At 45.5% G+C, this 19,051-nt stretch overlaps 1 protein-coding gene across 1 annotated transcript in view; it reads left to right on the forward strand.

The window, feature by feature from the left end:
* The window catches only part of INTS9 (integrator complex subunit 9), a 77,282-nt gene that overhangs the window by 32,559 nt on the left and 25,672 nt on the right, over positions 1-19,051 (forward strand). Inside the window, exons 10-11 of the mRNA XM_066611959.1 lie at positions 12,337-12,517; positions 13,465-13,525. Of these exons, the coding sequence (XP_066468056.1) occupies positions 12,337-12,517; positions 13,465-13,525 (242 nt within the window). The remainder of the gene's footprint in view (positions 1-12,336; positions 12,518-13,464; positions 13,526-19,051) is intronic.

Genomic DNA, 19,051 nt, shown 5'->3' on the forward strand with positions numbered 1-19,051 from the left:
GGCTATAGAAGTGTCCACAATTTTTATTACCATTTAAGTAGCCACCTGCCTCCGACGCATCCTCGGCATCACCTGGCAGGACAAAGTTCCAAACAACACAGTCCTGAAACAAGCTGGAATCCCTAGCATGTATTCACGGCTGAAACAGAGATGCCTGCGTTGGCTCGGTCATGTTGTGAGAATGGATGATGGCCGGATCCCAAAGGATCTCCTCTATGGAGAACTCGTGCAAGGAAAGCGCCCTACAGGTAGACCACAGCTGTGCTACAAGGGTATCTGCAAGAGGGATCTGAAGGCCTTAGGAGTGGACCTCAACAGGTGGGAAACCCTGGCCTCTGAGCGGCCCGCTTGGAGGCAGACTGTGCAGCGTGGCCTTTCCCAGTTTGATGAGACACTTGGCCAACAGTCTGAGGCAAAGAGGCAAAGAAGGAAGGCCCATAGCCAGGGAGACAGCCCAGGGACAGACTGCACTTGCTCCCGGTGTGGAAGGGCTTGTCACTCCCGAATCAGCTTTTTCAGCCACACTAGACGCTGTTCCAGAACCACCTTTCAGAGCGCGATACCATAGTCTTTCGAGACTGAAGGTTGCCAACAACGATGTTGTTTGTGGCCACTGCTAACCCCAAGGTACTCCTGCATGCTTGAGATAGGGACAGGGTCTCACCTCTGACTCTGCATGCAGAAGATACTTCTCCACCACTCCTCCTTCCAGACTCAGAAGAGGGGTTGAACCTCACCTCTTGCCTGGCACTGTGCTTGCAGCTGTTGAGTGTTTGTGAAGTCAGTAGGGAAGGAAGGAATTATCATCATGGGAAGTCTGCTGCTGTAATGACCACGTTCCTGGCCGTTAGGATGGTGCTGTAACTCATGCTCACAGAAGGTACATCAGGCTATTTGTATGGAAGGACTCTGAGCTCAATTCTGAGAACAAATCTTAACTGAAACTAAAACAAATCTCTAACCTGAGCATGTGCTTGGAGCAGAGGCATAGCAAGGACAGGGCCTCAGGGGCACCTGCCCTGGGTGCTACGCCGGGGGAACACATTGTGGGGCTCCAACTGTTTTGTTGACCCCACAATTTGGCTGCTGGCCATGTTCCTTTTCCTTTGGAGGCTCTCATTGAGATTCCAGAGGAGAAGGAACAGAGGGGGGCAGCGGGATTGTGGGGTTGCCGCTACCACCAGCACCTCATCCTAGGAAGTGGAACCCATAAGTGATGTCTTGACATCACTGCCCCAGGTGCTGTTGCCTCTAATGATGGCTCTGGCTTGGGGGCACCACGTCCCTTCATTCCTTAGTTTTCTGCCCTCACAGAATCTATATTTCTTTGTGAACACTTCTTTCCCTTAGAAACAGTGTTTACTATCCAATACAGAGTTGAACCTCTTTTGAGGGCATTAATTTCAGTGGCCTTATGCATCTTTATATCCATTTTGGATCATGACCCATGTGTTGTATTTATCAGGCTTGTGTGTGTGTGTTTAATTTTTATTTTTCTTCTAACAGCTTTATCATGCAGCATTCCCAAGGCCAAGTTGGATTTCTTAAATTTAAATCATGGCTTTTATTTAAGTAATTGTTTTTACTTGGAACTCTGACCATTTACATGCAGTAATTCTCCTCTGGTTCTTGTGGCCTTTGTAGAGACATTAAACTGAGCTCCAGTTCCTTTGAATTGTGTCTGGAAAATCAGTGCAGCCCACTTAATCTTTATTTGGCTCCTGTGTTTTAAAGATAGGTACAGAAACAGCCGCTCTTACAAATTTAGAATTAACAAGCAAATTAATTTTCACCATTGAAAAAAGCTGATAATTCTTGAGCTATATGACGCTGCAGGTGTGATCGACATCATTTCCCAACTTGTTTGAAGATGATACTCGCTCTCTGGAGGAATTTAAATAGTTTATTAATCAGGTTATATAACGCTGTTCGTCAAATGTTTTCAAAATCAGGTTACAGACTGTAGAATAAAGCAAATGCATCCAACACATGGGAACATTTCAAGAATGCTGTTTACAACACCACCTTGTCCATATTCAAGAGGTCCATATTCAAGAGGGCAGGAGGTCCATATTCAAGAGGGCAGGAGGTCTGGTCTAGAGGGTTGAGCCTCCATTTGCCTGAAGATAACATCCGAAGGTCGCCGGTTCGAGTTCACCAGCACCGTGCGACCTTGAAGCAGCTGACAAGCTAAGCCAAGCTATTCCATCTGCTCTGAGCGTGGGAGGATGGAGGCCAGAATGTGAAACCAGATCTGAAAGAAACATCTGAATGTTGTGGTTTCTTGAAAGATAGAACTTTCTTTCAAATTGTAAAAATCCCTATGGGATTTAATTTGCCTGCCAATGTAAACCACCTTGAATAAAGTCTAAGGAGAAATCTGAGGACCAAGAAAGGCGGTATAGAAATACCTGTATTATTATTATTATTATTATTATTATTATTATTATTATTATTATATTCGGCAAGAAGACCAACAAGATGGCAGACTGGTTTGAAACCCACTCTGAGGAGTTGACACCAGTCATTGAGGAAAAGAGGAGAGCTCAAGCAGCATACAAGGCCTTTCCCAGTGAGCGCAACCTGCAGGTCCTCCGAGCTGCTCGCTGCAATGTCCAGCAGATTGCCAGGAGATGTGCTAACGACTACTGGCTCCAGCTCTGTTCCGAGATACAGATAGCAGCTGACACAGGCAACATCAAGGGGATGTATGATGGTATCAAGCAGGCACTATCCAACACAGAAGACAATTGTCCCTCTGAAGTCTGCCACAGGCGCGGTCATCCAGGACCAGGCGCAGCAGATGGAACGCTGGGTGCAGCACTACTCTGAGCTGTATTTCAGAGAAAATGTAGCTACCAAAGAAGCGCTGAACAACATCGAGTGCCTGCCTGTGTTGGAGGAGCTTGACAGTGAACCAACTCTAGAAGAACTTCACGTGGCCCTGGACTCCCTCGCCTCTGGCAAGGCATCTAGGAAAGACAGCATCCCTGCTGAGGTCCTAAAGTGCTGCAAAGAGATCATCGCCACTGAGCTGCATGAAATCCTCTGCCTCTGCTGGAGAGAAGGTGGAGTACCTCAGGACATGAGGGATGCAAACATCATCACGCTGTACAAGAACAAAGGCGACAGGTGACTGCAATAACTACTGCAGCATCTCTCTCCTTAGCATTGTAGGAAAGCTGTTTGCCCGAGTTGCACTAAAGAGGCTCCAGGTACTTGCAGAGAGCGTCTATCCAGAATCGCATTGTGGATTCTGAGCCAACAGGTCCGCCACTGATATTCGCCCTTAGACAGCTGCAGGAGAAATGTGGGGAATGACGACAGCCACTCTTTATAGCCATCATAGATCTCACGAAGGCTTTCAACCTGGTCAGCAGGAACAGCCTCTTCAAGATTCTCCCCAAGATTGGATGTCCACCCAGGCTCCTCAGCATCAGCAGGTCTTTCCACAAGGACATGAAGGGCACTGTGATGGCTCCACATCAGACCCCTTTGACATCCAAAGCGAAGTGAAGCAGGGCTGTGTTCTTGCACCAACCTTGTTTGGGATTTTCTTCACTGTCCTGCTGAAGCAGGCCTTTGGGATTGCAACAGAAGGCATCTATCTCCAGACCAGATCAGATGGAAAGCTCTTCAACCTCTCCAGACTGAGAGCAAAGACCAAAGTCCAGCTGAAATGTCTGCGTGACTTCCTCTTTGCCGACGATGCAGCTGTCACTACCCACTCTGCCAAAGATCTCCAGGCTGACAATCAGCCTGAAGAAAACACAGGTCATGGTTCAGGATATGGACTCACCTCCCTGCATTACAATCTCTGCACATGAACTGGAGGTTGTCCATTACTTTGTGTACCTTGGCTCAATGATCTCCGACACTCTTTCTCTCGATACTGAGCTAAACAAATGCATCGGCAAAGCAGCTACCACGTTTTCCAGACTCACAAAGAGAGTCTGGTCCAACAAGAAGCTGACGGAACATACCAAGACCCAGGTCTACAGAGCTTGCGTCCTGAGTCATGGACTCTTCGTCCAGCGAGTCATGGACTCTTCACTCACAACAGGAGAGGAAACACTTTCCACTTGCACTGCCTCTGGCACATCCTCGGCATCACCTGGCAGGACAAAGTTCCAAACAACACAGTCCTGGAATGAGCTGGAATCCTTAGCATGTATGCACTGCTGAAACAGAGACGCCTGCGTTGGCTTGGTCATGTCATGAGAATGGATGATGGCCGGATCCCCAGGTATCTCCTCTATGGATAACTCATGCAGGGAAAGAGCCCTACAGGTAGACCACAGCTGTGCTACAAGGGTATCTGCAAGAGGGATAAGGAAACCGGATTTCTTGACGTGCTAAATGACTGTGGCTTAGAGCAGCTAGTCAAAGAGCCCACCAGAGGACAGGTGACTCTGGATTTAATTTTGTGCGGTACGCAGGACCTGGTTAGAGATGTAAACGTTACTGAGCCATTGGGGAACAGTGATCATGCTGCGATCCGTTTTGATGTGCACGTTGGGGGAAGAATACCAGGCAAATCTCTAACAAAAACCCTTGACTTCCAACGGGCGGACTTCCCTCAAATGAGGAGGCTGGTTAGAAGGAGGTTGAAAGGGAGGGTAAAAAGAGTCCAGTCTCTCCAGAGTGCATGGAGGCTGCTTAAAACAACAGTAATAGAGGCCCAGCAGAGGTGTATACCGCAAAGAAAGAAGGGTTCCACTAAATCCAGGAGAGTGCCCGCATGGCTAACCAGCCAAGTTAGAGAGGCTGTGAAGGGCAAGGAAGCTTCCTTCCGTAAATGGAAGTCTTGCCCTAATGAAGAGAATAAAAAGGAACATAAACTGTGGCAAAAGAAATGTAAGAAGGTGATAGGGGAGGCCAAGCGAGACTATGAGGAACGCATGGCCAGCAACATTAAGGGGAATAATAAAAGCTTCTTCAAATATGTTAGAAGCAGGAAACCCGCCAGAGAAGCGGTTGGCCCTCTGGATGGTGAGGGAGGGAAAGGGGAGATAAAAGGAGACTTAGAGATGGCAGAGAAATTAAATGAGTTCTTTGCATCTGTCTTCACGGCAGAAGACCTTGGGCAGATACCGCTGCCCGAACGGCCCCTCCTGACCGAGGAGTTAAGTCAGATAGAGGTTAAAAGAGAAGATGTTTCAGACCTCATTGATAAATTAAAGATCAATAAGTCACCGGGCCCTGATGGCATACACCCAAGGGTTATTAAGGAATTGAAGAATGAAGTTGCAGATCTCTTGACTAAGGTATGCAACTTGTCCCTCAAAACGGCCATGGTGCCAGAAGATTGGAGGATAGCAAATGTCACGCCTATTTTTAAAAAGGGAAAGAGGGGGGACCCGGGAAACTATAGGCCGGTCAGCCTAACATCCATACCGGGTAAGATGGTGGAATGCCTCATCAAAGATAGGATCTCAAAACACATAGACGAACAGGCCTTGCTGAGGGAGAGTCAGCATGGCTTCTGTAAGGGTAAGTCTTGCCTCACAAACCTTATAGAATTCTTTGAAAAGGTCAACAGGCATGTGGATGTGGGAGAACCCGTGGACATTATATATCTGGACTTTCAGAAGGCATTTGACACGGTCCCTCACCAAAGGCTACTGAAAAAACTCCACAGTCAGGGAATTAGAGGACAGGTCCTCTCGTGGATTGAGAACTGGTTGGAGGCCAGGAAGCAGAGAGTGGGTGTCAATGGGCAATTTTCACAATGGAGAGAGGTGAAAAGCGGTGTGCCCCAAGGATCTGTCCTGGAACCGGTGCTTTTCAACCTCTTCATAAATGACCTGGAGACAGGGTCGAGCAGTGAAGTGGCTAAGTTTGCAGACGACACCAAACTTTTCCGAGTGGTAAAGACCAGAAGTGATTGTGAGGAGCTCCAGAAGGATCTCTCCAGACTGGCAGAATGGGCAGCAAAATGGCAGATGCGCTTCAATGTCAGTAAGTGTCAAGTCATGCACATTGGGGCAAAAAATCAAAACTTTAGATATAGGCTGATGGGTTCTGAGCTGTCTGTGACAGATCAGGAGAGAGATCTTGGGGTGGTGGTGGACAGGTCGATGAAAGTGTCGACCCAATGTGCGGCGGCAGTGAAGAAGGCCAATTCTATGCTTGGGATCATTAGGAAGGGTATTGAGAACAAAATGGCTAATATTATAATGCCGTTGTACAAATCGATGGTAAGGCCACACCTGGAGTATTGTGTCCAGTTCTGGTCGCCGCATCTCAAAAAAGACATAGTGGAAATGGAAAAGGTGCAAAAGAGAGCGACTAAGCTGATTACGGGGCTGGGGCACCTTCCTTATGAGGAAAGGCTACGGCGTTTGGGCCTCTTCAGCCTAGAAAAGAGACGCTTGAGGGGGGACGTGATTGAGACATACAAAATTATGCAGGGGATGGACAGAGTGGATAGGGAGATGCTCTTTACACTCTCACATAATACCAGAACCAGGGGACATCCACTAAAATTGAGTGTTGGGCGGGTTAGGACAGACAAAAGAAAATATTTCTTTACTCAGCGCGTGGTCAGTCTGTGGAACTCCTTGCCACAGGATGTGGTGCTGGCGTCTAGCCTAGACACCTTTAAAAGTGGATTGGACGAGTTTCTGGAGGAAAAATCCATTATGGGGTACAAGCCATGATGTGTATGCGCAACCTCCTGATTTTAGGAATGGGTTAAGTCAGAATGCCAGATGTAGGGGAGAGCACCAGGACGAGGTCTCTTGTTATCTGGTGTGCTCCCTGGGGCATTTGGTGGGCCGCTGTGAAATACAGGAAGCTGGACTAGATGGGCCTATGGCCTGATCCAGTGGGGCTGTTCTTATGTTCTTATGTAGGGATCTGAAGGCCTTAGGAATGGACCTCAACAGATGGGAAACCTTGGCCTCTGAGCGTCCCGCTTGGAGGCAGGCTGTGCAGCATGACCTCTTCCAGTTTGAAGAGACACTTGGCCAACTGAGGCAAAGAAGGAAGGCCCATAGCCATGGAGACAGCCCAGGGACAGACTACACTTGCTCCCAGTGTGGAAGGGATTGTCACTCCCGAATCGGCCTTTTCAGCCACACTAGACGCTGTTCCAGAACAACCATTCAGAGTGTGATCCCATAGTCTTTCGAGACTGAAGGTTGCCAACTAACTATTAATCAGATTATATAACACTGTTCGTCAAATGTTTTCAAAATCAGGTTACAGACTGTAGAATAAAGCAAACTGAGACCAGCAAGAAAACTGTGGTGTATTCCTAGCCCCTACATGGAAATTTCCTGGTCAGGACTCCAGTCACCTAGTAACAAGAGCCTTGCAGCACTGTTAGGGCTCTCAGTGCTAGAGGACCTGCCAACCCTGAATTTGATTGCTTTATTATTACAGAACTGAGAGTCCAGCAGGGGGAGGAGAGTCCTCTGATCTAACAGCATGCGCCCCCTTCCTGGCCCTTTATTTATTTGAAGAATTAATATCCTGCCTTTCTCCCATGCTCAAACACTCAAAGTGGCTTATAGAATAAAAATGGATAATTAAAACAATATTAAAAACATTAAAGACAAAAATGATTAAAACAGATCAGATTCCAGGATCACACAAAACTATTAAAATCGCAACTCATTAAAAACGCCAGCCCAAAATGTCAATCAAAAGCCCTCCTGAATAAGAAGGTCTTGAGGCCTTGTTGAAAGGTCTCCAAAGAGGGAACCATTCTTAATTCCAGGAGGAGGGAATTTCACAAATCAGGAGCCACCACTGAGAAGATCCTATTTCTAGCAGCCGTCCCCCTCGCCTCTTTTGGTGGTGGCATAGTCAAAAGCGCCTTATGCTTTACTCCATGATACTATAATAAACCATTAAGGCCAATTCCTTCTCCTTTCATTCTTATTCCCTTCCTCTTTACATAAGAAGAGCCTTGCTGGATCAGGCCAAGAGCCCATATAGTCCAGCTACCTGTATCTCATGGTGGCCCACCAGCTGCCTCTACTGAGCAGCCTTCTGGGTCTAGTGAAAACTACTTATGAATTGCTCTCAGCCACAGACCTAATCCTTTGTAATCTGCCCAGCTTCTGGCTATTGCAGCTATTTTCGCTTTCTTGTTGTGTAAGAGTTGCAGCCTGGATTGTGTTGTGATCATTGGTGGCTTGGGGATGAAGCATGCGGGAGCTGCACACCTTAGTCGAATCAAGCGTTTTTCCACAGCCTCCTCATCCTGGCCCACCTAGCCCTGCCTCCACATTTTGCCTGGATGCCAAAATGTATAGATTTGCAACTCTATTCCTCTGCTGAGATGCTTCCTGTTTAACTTATATGTTTGGCTCTACTGTTGCTTGGAAGCCAACATGCGGAAGTTCCCATAGTCCCATCTCTATTTCTTCTTTGCCTTAACAATTGAACAGTTTGTTTTTTTGCTTCTTTCAGTTCAAATTCCTTTCACTTGCTGGAGTACTGCTGCCCTCTCCAGGAACAGAGTGTAATTACATTATAAGAAGTCCTGCTGTACAGGAAAAATTAAGACATCCCACGCATGTGTAGGAGCCAGCAGTTCTTCTTCTACATGTACACCAAATGCTTAGGAGAGGAAATAGGGACTGTTTCATGTGTTAAAAGAATTCTTGCATGAGTATGACACTGTCATATGGTATCATTTGTAATGATGGTCTTTCCTGCGTGCATGAACATAGCACATTTTCTGCTACAACAGTCAGCTGATCATAACCAGTCCATGTACATCTGGGGTTAGGGAGAACAGCAAATTACAACTGGAGTCCTAGCACTTCTTGTGCTTTTTCACTGTCAGCAACTTTTTTGACCAGTACAAAAATATATCCACAAAAACCATGTTAGTCAATAGTCTGGTTAATTATTGCCCAATGGTAGTCTCATATTTAAAGCCAGGGTGTTGAACCCTGGAAAAACAAAGTTCTAGTTAGAGTCAGTTTTTCAGGTTCATGTCCAGTTCAGGCACTAACTTTGACAAGTTGAACTAAACAAAGACCCAAGTAGAGACTGGTGGAAAATAACAGAATACACGATCACCAGAACAGAGAGGAAATGTGGGAAAGGCTGCATGGGGCACAGGGATAGGGCCCCTTGAATTAATTATTTTGACTAGAATAAAAATACTGGTATATATCCTTCCTTTCTGCAGAAGTCTTCAGTGTGTGCCTTACAGTACATACCATGAATACAGAAACACTTGAATAGAAACAAAACTCATAATAGTAAAGCAGCAGATCAAAGCAGCAACAGTGTCATTATCTTTTGTCCTTGTTAATGGCACAATTCTCAAAAAAAAGTCCACTGAAGTAGGATTATTTTCATTGCCTGCCTAAAGCAGGCAGTGGGCCAGATGTACCTCTTCTGGTCAACCACAGGAGACCTACTCACAAGTATCTGGCCGTGATACTTCTGATGGGGCAGGGACCTGCAGACTGCACTCCAAAGTGGTGTTCTTGAGCAGATGAATTGGGGCAAAAGAAATAAAAGGCATTGGTATTATTGTTGTTGTTGTTGTTAATTCTTGAACTTTTCTGGTCTTGAATAATTATGACTTCAAAGCCAGCCCTTGAATTAAGCCTGGAGGAAAATTGGTAGTAAGCAAAGTTTTAATAGAAGGGTGGGGTAGAAATGTTGGTGTCAAGTTAATAAATAAAATAAGCTGATGGCATAGGTTGAATTGTTATCTTTGAAGTTATTGTTGCTGGTGAGCACCATGTAGTCTTCTTGGCGAGAACTGAACCATGAGCCTCCGGGAACACAGACCTTGTTTTTGGATGAAATGATCATGTCTGGCCCTTCAACCAAAGCCTTGGAGAGAGCCATAGTTAGAACGGGCAAGTGCCATATGGAATAGGAAACTGCTATACACCTAATAAAGTATCTCTGGGGGTTGCTGTACACTTAATAAATCAAACCAAGTGCTTCCCAGGATCCTGGGGTCAGAGTAGGAAACTTGCTGAAAACACCAATGCCATGTGCCGGGGCAGCTGGGGAAAGAGGGCAAATGCAGCATCAGTAATTATAAGGAAGGAATTGCAAAAGAAGACAGTAAAATGCTGGGATACAAATAGCAAAACTTTCTCATTTGCAATGTAGAAGAAGAATTGAGGTTTTGCCCCTTCTTTTCTCCCCTGCCCCTTCCTAAGAAATCAGGGTAGAAAGTTCTCATAAGAAAATTTTAGTCTCTGCTCATGTTTAGGATTGCAGTCTTAAAGCTATGAAGGAAATGGAGTATCTTACCTATGACAGAAGGCATCAGACCCTAGGAGGGGATGTAGCTGAAAAAAAATGGACTTATTCATTCACTTGTGCATTCATTTGCAGCCTTTGTGAGCCTGTTCCCTGTAATTATTATGATCATAGCAGCCAACAGAACAATAATATATCAAATTATAGTACATTTAAATAATTATCAAAGGATATCACAATGAAACTGAAAACTAAAGGCAGGGATCAGAATGGTAAAACAGCATCTGCAGGGGTGAAATTTGCACATTAAGAGTGCAAACCACGTGTATTAGAAGAAGGGAATAGCAGAGATTGGGTAGGGGTACTAGCTGAACATACTGAAGATTTCTACTGAGTAGTGTGGAAAGATTGAATAGAAAGAACTGAATCATTTGCCTTTCTTCATACCAGAACATGAAGGTATCTAGTTATCCAGTAAGAGATTGGCAGGAGGTAGAAAAACAGCACTTTTTCACCCAATGTATAATTTGCCTATGAAATTCACATTCACCAGCTGTTGTGAATAACCATAGGCATAAATTGCTTTTGAGAAATTCCTGGAGGAACTCGGGATGTGTATTAAACACCATCCTTGAAATAGAACCTCCAGGAACAGGGATGCTGTCCAATTGGAGACCAACCATACAGGAATGGCTTTCTCCATCATGTCCTGCTTGTGAGATTCTTTGCAGCAAATGACAGACTCGATGGATCTTAGTCTGTGGCTGCAATCCTAACCACACTTCCCTGAGAGTAAGCCCCATTGAACAAAATAGGGCTTACATCTGAGTAGACCAGGTTAGGATTGTGCCCTGTGTCTATCAGGGGGGATGCTGGGAGAAGGCAGGCAGACCAAGGGGAGTAGCACCTAATGGTTAGCACTTACATACATCTTCCTGCTCTCTGCTTTCCACTGTATCAGTAGCTTAATGGGATCTGTTACCACCATCCCAGGCTAAAGAGACCAGCAAAAGGGGGTTATCTGGGGGAATGCTCCCAGGTTTGCTCCCAGTGGTTCTTTTGTAAAATCGGGATCACAGTAGCATTTGAGGGTGATGAGACATGAACACCCACCACATTACCTGTGAATATGGACTAGGCAAGCAAGAGTCAAAAGATACTTGGCTTATTAAAAATCCAAAACATAAAGAATTAAGCAAAATGGAGGAAGGGAGGGTAGAAACAGCACAAGCAGGCCGATGGAAAACACCTACACTTAGCTGGATGGAGGCAAAGAAAAGTTTGATCAAATTCCAAACAGTAATTATTAATGGGCAGCAGATGGCGCTAGGGGACTACTCAAGAGCAAAGCACACTACCAACTTGAGAAACACTGAAGTTTGCAACCTGGCTTGACGACAGAGAGCAAACAGGGCAAATTTAATTCCCTGACTCATCTTGCTAGAGTTACAGTTTCTTGCTACAGCTAATCTATATTGTCCCAGGAATCCTGGTGGCTGGCTACACTTACCAGAGAGTAAGCTGGTGTGCTTTCTACAAACCAGCACTAGATCTCACAGCAGACCTGACAGTAATCCACTCAAGCATCCCTTTATTTGACCTTAAGTAGCCTAGATTTGATGAAGTCGCCAAGAGCATAAGAAACGCCCTGCTGATTCAAACCAAAGGTCAATCTAGTCCAGCATTTTCTTCTCATAATGGCCAATCAGATGCCCCGGGAAATCCAGAAGCTGGTGAGAAAGGCATAATTCTCTCCCTCCTGTGCAGTTGGTATTCAGAGGCAGACTGTTGTTGGATCTGGAGGTGGCACAAGAGTCCCAATGACAAGTAGCCATTGACTAACCTGTCCTTTGTGAACATGACCAACCCCCTTATTAAGCCACCTAAGCTAATGGTCGTGTACACACCTTGTGGCAATGAATTCCACAAACTAATTAGCAGTATGTGCCATGTGAAGAAGTACCTACTTTTCTCTGTCCTAAATCTTCCACCAAACTAAAAAGCCCCAAACACTGTAGCCTCACCACAGAAGGAAGATATTCTGTCTGATTCTTTTGATTCCCTCATTGACACCATCTTTCAATGATTCTTTCCCCCGCCTTGCACCCCTTATAACACATATTTTATTTTATTTTTGTTCAGCAATGACTGTTCGAAACGGAGGAAATGTCTTGGTCCCCTGTTACCCCTCTGGAGTGATCTATGACCTTCTGGAGTGTCTGTACCAGTATATTGACTCTGCGGGACTCTCCAATGTCCCCTTCTACTTCATCTCTCCTGTTGCGAACAGCTCTCTTGAATTTTCACAGATCTTTGCTGAATGGTAGGTATCGATGTGCCATGCTGGGTGGGGAAATGTTTCAAGGCTCTGTCTGACTGGGCACGTCCAACACAGGAAAAAAGGGCTGTAGCACTGATCCTGAATTCTCAGTCATGAGTGTCACGATTATCATCATTCCACCCTGTGCACATTTGGGTACAATTCACATATGTTCATCAAACTAGCATTTATCGGCATTGTTGAGTAAAGGACTGTGCTTCTGCAGTTGAAGAATCCACACAAGGAGTGTGGCAAGTGGCTGCTTTTTTCTTTTTTCTTTTGTAGCTGCACAGTTGGCATTAGGTAGCATTCTGCTAACCACCACTGCTAACCAAGATTTCAGAATTTTTTGTATTTATTTCTAACTCTCATTCAAATAAAATTCCATATGAACAGAATTCAAATTGTGATGACCACTAAAGTCCTACATGGCTTGAAGCCCTTCAAAATGGAATGATCTTAACCGTATACTGAAACATCAACCCTAGTGGGAGCCACGTGCCCTTCCTGGGAGCTGCACAATTGAGAGGCCCCATCCCACATAACCACACTTTGCACTTCTGCTGGTGGTTGAATACAAAACAAGACTTTCATTGAAGGCCCAAGTGGATAGCCAGAACTGTGCAGGAAAAAGGGCTCTTTTAATATCTTGATCCCAAACCATGTAGAGGTTTGGTGAGCAGTGCCTTGAACTGGGCCCAGTGGAGATGGCACACCGTCAGAGGTGGCACGCTCCGAGGAATGTACCCAGTCGCCACTCATTGCAGCATTTTGCACTGAACTGAAGTTTCTTGACACTGTTGGGAGGTGGAATTTGTCCCATCGGTGGCCCCAGAATTTCTCTGCTTGGCTGGAAAATTCGAACAGCAGGTGGCAGCACTGAACTGCAGTTGTCCTTTGTAATGCTCTTTTGTGTTCTCTCTCTTTTCCCACCGGTCCCGAACGTAAAGGTTGTGTCATAATAAGCAGACAAAGGTATACTTGCCGGAGCCACCTTTTCCTCACGCTGAGGTAAGCCCTTAACCCCAAATGCCCAATTCTTTGTTCCAAAGAATGATAACGTTATACGGAGCTATCCTGTCTGAGTCAGACTGTTGACATGTCTTGTACAGATTACGGCAGCTACTCTCCGGGGTCACAGCCAAAGACAGTTTCACAGCCCTATTACCTGAAATTCTTCTCACTGGAGATGCCTCCCTGAGGCTGTCAGCACGCAAAGCAGAGTACTGCTACTGAGTAATGACCCCTCCCGCCCCAGCCAAGAGTGAACAAGCAACTTTAGACGTGTGTTTAGCACTCCCAAACGTCCTGCTTTTGCATCAGTGTGATTTATTTCCTTGTACATCCTCCTTCTGACTCAAACACCCCATTCAAGCTAACTTGCAACGTATTAAAACCTTTGCAAACCATGTATTAGAATTTTAAAGGCAGGCCCTTGAAATAGAGTTGGAAGCAAAAATGGGCTGTTCAGCAGGAAGAGCAAGCTCATGTGCTCTTTCTTAGTCATGCCAGCATCCTAAACTGCTCGGCTCTCCTGCTTGCTTTGATTTGCAGAATCTTGTTCACTCTGTCACCATGTAACAGAGGGGGAGGGCTCCGTACTTGGGCCATCCTAAGATCTGCCCTGACCTTTTCTGGAGACATTTGCAGCAATTGTCCCAAGCAAATGGCTAGATCTTCATTATTATCTTGTTTGGGTTCTTCTTGTTGTTGCTGTTTGTTTCTATTAGGTCATCTCCAAGTAGCTAAGGTGGGAATCATTTTTGAGTTAAAAAAGCCAGCATCCTTCAGCTTTGTAGCCTGCCCTCATCTACCATCTCCTGCTCAGAGTATCCAAACCCTTCACAGCTGGGAGCCACATGTCTCGGCAGAACTGTGCAAGCCAAAGTAAAACATTGTTTCAGCTGAGAGCAGGCTGAGGGGGCAAGAGAGGTGAAGGTGCCGCCGCACCTGCCTCTGTATCGATTTTCAAACTGAAACGCAGCTAGCTTGGAATTTCTCAATGCAAAAGCCCACACAAGATATTTGCAATGTATTTCGGCCTTGCTGAACAAAGGCTGCCTCCATGTATCCAACGTACAGCCTTGCTTACTGTTCTTCTACATTTCTGCTTCTCTCTTTTAAAGAGAAACAAAGCCATTTGGGGCCACCTTTGTTTTTTACACTGCGATTTCAGTTTAAAGTAGTTTTTATTGTTTCTGGATTAAGGAGGTTTTGGTCAGTAATGCATTTTCTCATTGCAGGGAGATGTCCTTAAAATTGTTTCTTGTATCTCCATAAAGGATTTTTTTTAAAGGTCCTATTTCAGCAGTACATATACATTTATTTTTGTAATGTTTACCCTGCCTTTCCATTTAAAGAAATGTTTGAGGCACTTTATATCAAACTCTAAAAGTAGTATGAATTAATGTAAAACATAACAAAGCAGCAGCTTGCAAGAAGTAAATAGACTGTCCAAAGTTACATCCTGTCAAAGGTTTTGGTGGGGCGAAAAGGAGCTTAACTTGATATCTGAAATTATGTCCGTTAAGGTGCCTGGCAAACATCCCTGGGGAAAGTACTCCCGGAATGTTGAACCACAACAGAAAAGGACCTGCTGCTGGTCAAAACCTGCCTCAAGTCCTGAAGAGAAGCGGTATCAGGAGCAGGACTTCCTAGGATAGCCTTAGCACACAGATTCATAAGGGAAAAGGTGGTCCTTCAGAAAACCTAGTCCCATGCCATTTAGGGCTCATAGGTCAAAATCAACACTGGCAATTTTCCCTAGAGCCCTATGGTTTCCCATGCTTGCAATCGTGGTTTCACTTAGTGCCTGCATGTTTTGGATTAAATATTGAGTGCGTATGTATAATAGAAATGACTATAAGTGGTTTAAGACAGGGGTCTCCAAACTTTTTGGCCAGAGGGCCGCATCAAATATCGGGCGTGGTTTGGAGGGCCGGAAAAAAATTTCAATATAAAATTTAAGTAGATAAATTAGAAATGGAACTTAGATGAGTGAATAAATGAATGAATGGGCTCATTCATTCATCCTCTCTGGCCCTCAGAACACCCTCCAGACACAATCAGAGCACAGTTGTGGTCATGTTCAGTTGAGTAGGCCAGAGGCTTTCAGGGGACAAGAGATTGGCCGTGGGCCGGAAAGAGACTTGCTGCGGGACGCATCTGGCCCCCGGGCTGGGGTTTGGAGACCCCTGGTTTAAGAGGTGGAATGCATGTGGGGAGATTCTCACAGTTTTCAAGAGACTAGTGGTAGGGGCTGCAGAATTTGAACTGGGAACCTCAAGGTCTGAAGCACCTCGTTAAGTACCTCTCTGACCCCAGAGTCCTCTGCAGGCACAAATGTGACTCGGGATGTGCAAGATTAGCCCATGCAGTTTTGGCAGGCCGATGACTCCGGATTTGCCAGGCTTTTTCTTGGAGCCTAGCCTTCTGCCCTTAAGCTTCCTTCTGTAAATGGAAGTCTTGCCCTAACGAGGAGAATAAAAAGGAACATAAACTGTGGCAAAAGAAATGTAAGAAGGTGATACGGGAGGCCAAGCAAGACTATGAGGAACGCATGGCCAGCAACATTAAGGGGAATAATAAAAGCTTCTTCAAATATGTTAGAAGCAGGAAACCCGCCAGAGAAGCGGTTGGCCCTCTGGATGGTGAGGGAGGGAAAGGGGAGATAAAAGGAGACTTAGAGATGGCAGAGAAATTAAATGAGTTCTTTGCATCTGTCTTCACGGCAGAAGACCTCGGCCAGATACCGCTACCCGAACGGCCCCTCCTGACCAAGGAATTAAGTCAGATAGAGGTTAAAAGAGAAGATGCTTCAGACCTCATTGATAAATTAAAGATCAATAAGTCACCAGGCCCTGATGGCATCCACCCAAGAGTTATTAAGGAATTAAAAAATGAAGTTGCTGATCTCTTGACTAAGATATGCAACTTGTCCCTCAAAACGGCCATGGTGCCAGATTGGAGGTAACAAATGTCACGCCTATCTTTAAAAAGGGAAAGAGGGGGGACCCGGGAAACTACAGGCCGGTCAGCCTAACATCTATACCGGGTAAGATGGTGGAATGCCTCATCAAAGATAGGATCTCAAAACACATAGACGAACAGGCCTTGCTGAGGGAGAATCAGCATGGCTTCTGTAAGGGTAAGTCTTGCCTCACGAACCTTATAGAATTCTTTGAAAAGATCAACAGGCATGTGGCTGTGGGAGAACCCGTGGACATTATATATCTGGACTTTCAGAAGGTGATCGACACGGTCCCTCACCGAAGGCTACTAAAAAAACTCCACAGTCAGGGAATTGGAGGGCAGGTCCTCTCCTGGACTGAGAACTGGTTGGAGGCCAGGAAACAGAGAGTGGGTGGCAATGGGCAATTTTCACGATGGAGAGAAGTGAAAAGCGGTGTGCCCCAAGGATCTGTCATGGGACCGGTGCTTTTCAATCTCTTCATAAATGACCTGGAGACAGGGTTGAGCAGTGAGGTGGCAAAGTTTGCAGACGATACCAAACTTTTCTTAGTGGTGAAGACCAGAAGTGATTGTGAGGAGCTCCAGAAGGATCTCTCCAGACTGGCAGAATGGGCAGCAAAATGGCAGATGCGCTTCAATGTCAGTAAGTGTCAAGTCATGCACATTGGGGCAAAAAATCAAAACTTTGCATATAGGCTGATGGGCTCTGAGCTGTCTGTGACAGATCAGGAGAGAGATCTTGGGGTGGTGGTGGATAGGTTGATGAAAGTGTCGACTTAATGTGCGGCAGCAGTAAAGAAGGCCAATTCTATGCTTGGGATCATTAGAAAAGGTATTGAGAACAAAACGGCTAATATTATAATGCCGTTGTACAAATCTATGGTAAGGCCACACCTGGAGTATTGTGTCCAGTTCTGGTCGCCGCATCTCAAAAAAAAAACATAGTGGAAATGGAAAAGGTGCAAGAGAGAGCGACTAAGATGATTACGGGGCCGGGGCACCTTCCTTATGAGGAAAGGCTACGGCGTTTGGGTCTCTTCAGCCTAGAAAAGAGGCGCTTGAGGGGGGACATGATTGAGACATACAAAATTATGTAGGGGATGGACAGAGTGGATAGAGAGATGCTCTTTACACTCTCACATAACACCAGAACCAGGGGACATCCACTAAAATTGAGTGTTGGGAGAGTTAGAACAGACAAAAGAAAATATTTCTTTACTCAGCGTGTGGTTGGTCTGTGGAAATCCTTGCCACAAGATGTGGTGATGGCGTCTGGCCTGGACACCTTTAAAAGGGGATTGGACAAGTTTCTGGAGGAAAAATCCATTATGGGTTACAAGCCATGATGTGTATGTGCAACCTCCTGATTTTAGAAATGGGCTATGTCAGAATGCCAGATGCAAGGAAGGGCACCAGAATGAGGTCTCTTGTTATCTGGTGAGCTCCCTGGGGCATTCCTGTGAGATACAGGAAGCTGAACTAGATAGGCCTATGGCCTGATCCAGTGGGGCTGTTCTTATGTTCTCCAGTAACAGAGTGCTGCCTGCTATGCTTCTAGTAAACGGCTCTCATGGACACATTGTCCAGCTCTGGAACTAGGTACAGGTGCCCACAGCCCCAGCCTGGCCCCCCAAAACAACATCTTCACCTGATAAGTGGTTGTGATTAAAGTTCCCTCTTCACGGCGTTTCTTAAAAAAGTGCTGCTTTTCCCACTGCACAGAGTCTTTTGCAAATGCCATGCAGTGGCTTCACACACAGGCCAGTGTTTTTTTTTCTTGCATTGCATACACATGGAACGTAGTATAAGGCACATAATTCAAAGTTCCTCAAACCTTTTGTTTTTAAAAATTAAAAAGGAGCAAGTTTCTCCTAAAACAGATGCGAATATAGAACAAAAAGCAGGATTATTGTGTCTGGTGTATGCAGTTGGTCAAAGACCCAGAGTCCGCATGCAGTGTGGACTGGAAATTTGAATAACTCCTTGTGAGTTTATCTTCCTTCTCAGAACCAAAATCCATATTTTGCAGGGTAGTCCTCGCCTGGCACGTTGTCTGCCCAGGCTCTCGGCCCCTGTCGCTGGAGGTAATGCTTGGATGCCGAGTGTGGCACTTCAGCGGATCCAATCAAAAATCATTATTCTGCTTAATTACAGGACCGTTTGGAAGAGTGAAAGCTTATTAACTTCCAGAGTGTATTTGTATTTTAATGCGTGTATTTTAAGTGCCACACTAGGGGAGATTAGAAGCTGCCGTCTTGTAGAAAGAGGCAGGGCAGGGGAGCTATTTGCATGCTCTGTAGCTGAGCCCCAGTTAAGAACTGCCAGGCACTGTTGTGAAGGAAATACTGAGAACATATTGTGGAGCAGTGGATAAGAGTGTTGCATATGGACCACATTCCAACCTCTGCTCAGCCATGGTTTCTCCAACTTCATTTCCCATCTGGAAGATGGGAAAATAGATGACTAATATTATAGTGATATTGAAAGGTTCCAAAAGATTATTGCACACACTACCTTATTAATGCTCTAGTAAGATATCTGTGCATACCAGTTCTCCAGATTCCA

Source organism: Tiliqua scincoides, chromosome 1 (genome assembly GCF_035046505.1).
Source record: "Tiliqua scincoides isolate rTilSci1 chromosome 1, rTilSci1.hap2, whole genome shotgun sequence".
NCBI classification, from domain to species: Eukaryota; Metazoa; Chordata; class Lepidosauria; order Squamata; family Scincidae; genus Tiliqua; species Tiliqua scincoides.